The sequence below is a fragment of the Mya arenaria genome, chromosome 7 (assembly GCF_026914265.1).
Source record: "Mya arenaria isolate MELC-2E11 chromosome 7, ASM2691426v1".
NCBI classification, from domain to species: Eukaryota; Metazoa; Mollusca; class Bivalvia; order Myida; family Myidae; genus Mya; species Mya arenaria.
In genome coordinates this window covers 8,175,807-8,181,529 of record NC_069128.1, presented here as the reverse complement: position 1 = coordinate 8,181,529, position 5,723 = coordinate 8,175,807, and the positions used below count along the sequence as shown (strand labels likewise).

General features: G+C 34.1%; 1 protein-coding gene across 1 annotated transcript; it reads right to left on the bottom strand.

Moving 5' to 3' along the window:
- LOC128240226 (uncharacterized) lies at positions 1-3,046 on the bottom strand. Its single transcript, XM_052956756.1, has 3 exons — positions 2,522-3,046; positions 2,204-2,307; positions 1-463 (listed from the first exon to the last, which is right to left on the bottom strand). The coding sequence occupies exons 1-3, from the start codon at positions 3,021-3,023 to the stop codon at positions 305-307; spliced, it is 765 nt and encodes a 254-aa protein (XP_052812716.1). The 5' UTR covers positions 3,024-3,046; the 3' UTR covers positions 1-304.
- Positions 3,047-5,723: the final 2,677 nt, after the last annotated feature.

The window sequence follows — 5,723 nt, the reverse complement described above, 5'->3', positions numbered from 1 at the left end:
ATGGCTTTAGCTTTTATTCAAATCAAGGAAAGCAATTTGGTAATAATGGGCCACAGAGTTATACATGCAATAGCTATATGCTGTATACGCATGCCTTTTGTTCGCAAATAGCTCACCTTTCACATTATCATAAGTTGTTCGAATATAGCTCACACGTAACATGTACAGCTAACATGTGAGATACATGTGTAATGAGTATTACCCGGTTTTACATTTAAGGTCATAGGCTGTAGTTAAAGTACCAGCATGCTTAATAAAACACACTTGAATGTTACCAAACATGCATGAAGACAAGTTTGTAGTTCTAAGTTGAATAGAGCTTGCAAGTTTCAAGAGTTAAGTGATAAATGTTCTTCTTAACATCCACTTGGTAGCTAGCTGTTGAAGTTGTGTCCCATTTCACAGTGTGCCATATATCGCTACGAATTGCTGTGATTGTTCCACTACCTGGTGGTGTCCCGTCCTGTTTTTTCAAATACATATAAGAAACTCTATGTTAGTTAAATACCTATTAAGCAAACAATTATAATTCGTTCAGTTCACATTATATTTCTATTGGTAATTCACCTTTATAATACCTGTTATTCTCCGACAAACTAAACATAAAACAAGGGCACTCGAACAGACACACGTATTAAATAACTTACAGTGATCAACTACTAGTATCATCTCATTAGGTAGAAATACCGTGTTTTCTGCACCTTTCTTTCAAATTAAACACATTATCCATCATTAGAACCATTGATATTTATTTAACCCTTTAGGTATAATAAAATAAATTGTAATACTTTCGATACAACATATTTTGGAGTGAGAATGTATCATTAACAAAACAGTTTGAAGCGCTTGGTACGTTGGTTAATAGCCATGTTAATACATGAGTTCTACGTTAGATCAGTTGACTTTAAGTCAATCGTTCAAATCCTGAATGAAATAACAAAGAGCCAGTGCCCGTGTCCGGTCGGTCAGGGGTTGGTTTGGGATAGCGCGTTAACAGCGGAAGTCGTATTCTTCAAGTTCTTGTGATCTTAAACCATACATACTCCCATTTTAAAGGCCTAGTTTAATCCTTCTATAAGTGACACCCTAATTGCCCCTGAGCCAATGAACAAATAAACAGGAAGTTGGCCCCTATTATGACATCAGTGTAATTAGCAGGAGATGCACAGCAAGGGATTGTCATGCCAACTATTCCTTAACTTAGGCCTTTAACATTATGAGTTGTTGTCAAATCATTAAGGTGATCTGATTGGCGTCAATGATTTAATTAGACGTTGTTTCGGCGGGCTATTTTGTGATTGTCCATGTCTCACCCCTATGTGTTTAAGGGAAGAATGAATTATATTATTACAATAAACAAATTTTGAATTTGCCAATCTTCCATTGCCGCTCGTGTAAGATAGGTTAATCCCTACCCAAGCGTAGGGTGTTATGCGGAATCGAGGTTTACCGAGTTTCCGCGGAACACACTGCGAGAGGGTTGGGTTGAACCTAGCTTACACGAGTAACATGGAAGTGGCTTTTTCCAACCTCAGTTTCACAAAATGAAATGAAAATGGATTTTTGTGATTGGCGTCATTAATTCCATTAGACTTTGTTTCGACGGGCTCTTTTGTGCGTAGTGAGAATAAGTCGCGTATAGATATGTGATAATTTGTGATTGTCATAGATATGCGCGCAGTGATTCAATATATGAAGATAGTTATATCGTTCTTTAAAATGTTCTGAGAATAGTAAGTGAAGCATTATTTCTTAAATGCAGTATAAAAAAACTGGTGTTGGTTTCATATGAAGTGAGAAATAATTTATTTGGATTTTAAATATATTGCCACAAAACACGAGTTTCAGTATGCTAGAGACGACGGTCTTCAACAAACGAGGTACTTGCTTGGTGACACTAAAAAGTTCCATACGGTTACTTTTTTATCTTTGCCCAAGGGCAAGAAAAAGATTTCCAACATGACCAAATATTTGGATCTACTTATCTGGGGTGGAAGAAAATAATGTCATTTTAGATGATATAGTTCAATAAAAATCGGTCTTGAAAATATATACATATTTTTCATTTATAAGCCTTTGTGCAAAACAGTTTTGCCCAATATATCAGCATAATAATGACTGAATTACTGATTAAATCACTTTCTGCCTTTTGCAATATGTATGTTTAATGTCACAATATACAAAAAACATATTTAAAGCCCACCTGCGATCCATAATTCCAATCCCTCCCCCGTACAACCCTGGCACCAACCACCATCTTTGCGGCCAAAGCAGGCCCAGGAATACAGTATTTGATACGATCCATGACTGAAGAGAACAATCATACATGTGTCTATCACATCCACACGTTGCGTCAACGGAATCATAACATTTTGCTATAAATATGATAAGCACATATCAAAAGTATGGACTTAAGTACAAAGTCGTGGAAATATAAGATTTTCGAATTATTCGAATTCTCAAATTAGTTTTTATATTACATTTACAATTTGCATTGAACAAGCAATAAGTGATTCATTACCATATTTGTAAGTGGCATTATGTTGTTGTTGAATTTCGTCGACTGTTTCTTCTAATCTTTTCACTTGAGCGCTGGTAACATTTTGCATCTCAATGACACGGTCGGTTTCAGTCATCAAGCTTTGTGTTCTTGTATCCAGCTCGCTGACAGATGATTTTAAACTAGTTAATGTAGTTTGCAGTTCTAGCCTATCCGCAATCAGTTGTTCAATCTTCTTGTCCATGTTTTCAATGTCGGACTTTACGTTTGTTTTCAGATCTTTCATTTCCTCAATTATAATCTCAAAGTTTATCTCCATTCTAATTAGTTTTCCCAGCAGTTTTTCTTCGTAGTCAAATTTTGAGCAGGCTGGCTCGGCCGCAATCAAATTAGCGAAAAGTAAAATGTTAACGTATAAAATCATCATTATTTTGAACTCCATTTTGATTTCAATTCTTAATAAAAACGTGTAACAAACTGTATCCGATAGAGATTTAGAAATAGATTGTACTATTATGTTCATATGTTGATATTATAAGTATTTCCCGGGGTGGGGCGCATTTAAACATAAAATAATGATTATAAAGCAACAATGTGTCATTTTCCGAGTGGTTCCTCTTGGCCGCTATTCATATAGCATATACATCAAAGAGGTTCGTAACCTTTAATTAAGTGCAGGATATTTCTCATTTAACATTAAACCACGTATGCAAACATGGTACCACATGCAACAAGAGAAAACATGGTACCACTTGAAATGATATCACTTTTCGTTCCTAATCTGGGTTAAGTATAAAGCATGGAACGAATCTACTATCAGCAACTCTCAAAAGGCTCAGCCTCATGTAGTTTTGAATAAAGAACTTCATTTGGTACAGTTTACAGTTGAATATACAGTTTATATAGCTTGTACAGTTTAAACATATGTATTTGTCGTTTTTGCTGTCAAAATATGCATGGACATTGGGCGACAATTTTACAACATAATAAATGCCCTCTTCCGTGTAATATGCACTAAATAATTAAAATAGCAACGAATATACAATATTTTATGAAATTGTATAGTATTTAGCAAATAAAAGGGGAACAAAACATAAATAAATTATTATATAAATAGTTAGTTTTATTTCATCAAGTACTTATATATGAATGGATGTAATAAATCAGTAATAGAAGAAAAACAACCACTGAAATCGCTTAGACTCCATTATGAAATGATGCACTACTTTAGATATAAAATCGTTCGTTAGGATTGCCATACAGAATAAACGTTATAGGGTGAAAATAAACAGAGCGTGTGCCGAAGTGCATTTTGGTAGTTAAAAGTACAAGAACTGCACCTATACATTGAAAATGCATGTGAAGAAATAAGGTATATTTTCAATAACTGCAGCTCTCGTTTATAAGTTCAATAACTTAAGCCCTTGTGGACAATCAGTTCAATACCTAAAGCGCTTGGGAATACTTTCAAAAACTGAAGCGCTCTTGTATAAGTTTCAATAACTGGAGCGCTCGGGAAAAATTTCAAAAACTGAGGCGTTCTTGTATAAGTTTCAATAATTGAAGCGCTCGGAAATAATTTCAAAACCTGAAGCGCTCTTGTATAAATTTCAATAACTGAAGCGCTCGGAAATAATTTCAAAAACTGAAGCGCTCTTGTATAAGTTTCAATAACTGAAGCGCTCGGAAATAATTTCAATTACTGAGGCGTTCGAAGCGCGCCTGTATAATTTGATTAATTTCAATAACTGAAGCGCGCTTGTATAATTTCAATAACTGAAGCGCTCGTGAATACGTTCGATAACTGAAGCGTTCGTGAATAATTTCAATAACTGATGTGCGTGTGACAAATTTCAATGATGGAAGCGCTCGTTTATAATTTTAATGATTCGGGTTGTGGGTGCATTATTTCAGATCTATTGTGTGTTTCGCAAAGGATCCCCTATACTTATATTCAACGAAGATTAAGGCCCCGCTAAGGGCTTTTATGATATGACCTAGCAGCTAGCTAAAATATGGGTACCAACGGTGCCCGTCATATATCATAGTAGTTTAACCTTAAATTGTTCGTCAATCAAGATGTCCTATATATGAGAGGGGTGACACAATTTTAAACTTTTACAATACTCAAAAACAAACACAGTATCAAGTGAAAGCATTTGCAATTAAGATCCATTACTTTTCTATACACAATATCTTTATTTGTTGCAATGTCGTTAAATTAGAAATGAAGCGAGTGACTTTTGTGCATTAGTATAGATCTCCATTGTTCTTCTAAGTTTTATTTTTTAATGGTGTTTTGCTCGGAATTTGAAATCTTCTTGATTCATTTTCCATGTATTTCTTAATAATTTCAAATGTGACTGATCCAGATATTTCATTAATCTCGATATTTAACTCATTTGATCGTAAACAACTACTAAGTACACCGGAAGTTATGAATACTCATAATTGACGATATCAACAACGTCAGGGCACGGATTTTATTGTTATCTGTTTTTCATCTGAACAACAAAAGCGATTTAAACTAATTCGCAACCAACAGCAAATACATGGTCTTAGAGAGACTCACTCACAGCTTTTCTGCTGGCAACGATTTTTTTAAACTGTTGAAATTGAGCATTTTTATTAAACGTATTTGATCGGAATGTTGTTAATCCAAGCTTTAAATAGTGTAATGTTCAATAGTAACTAACGCCTTTCTTACACAAACTTTTAGACGCAAATCCATGATCTATAGTTAAAATCAAAAATAGTTCTTGCTATGTAATGCTATGTAGTGTGTATTACTTTTTGTATTTGTTTTCCATAACTTGTTAATGTTATCACTGTTTTCAATGCTCTAATCCATCTTAATATTTGTAATTGTATGCATGAATATAATAAGGACCGGCTTTAACCTATTTAAAGCTATATGCTTTTATTTCCAGGTCACAGACTCATTGTTATGCTTTGATATGTTATGTATGTTTGTTATTCATGTCGGAAAATAGCTCATTGAGCTTATGTTTCTTGTTAGGGTATACCCTACTTTAAATAATGATTCTTGAATCTTGTATTTTGAAGCACAGCATTTTTGTCGATTTTTAGAGCTAAAGTTTGAACGTGTCACCATGATTTATCATTTTAACAAATACTTTTTTTTAAATTGAGTAAGGAAGTATCAATGTCTGATCAGCGCTTAAACGTGAACGAGTCACTTTAAAATCAATCCACTTGTGAT

Excerpts from the sequence above, each read along its gene's own strand:
- LOC128240226 (XM_052956756.1), bottom strand. The coding sequence starts at position 3,023 with ATGAACATAATAGTACAATCTATTTCTAAATCTCTATCGGATACAGTT. Across the intron at positions 2,308-2,521 it reads TAATGCCACTTACAAATATG|TCATGGATCGTATCAAATAC; the intron begins GTAATGAATCAC and ends TGTTCTCTTCAG. Across the intron at positions 464-2,203 it reads ATTGGAATTATGGATCGCAG|GACGGGACACCACCAGGTAG; the intron begins GTGGGCTTTAAA and ends TTGAAAAAACAG.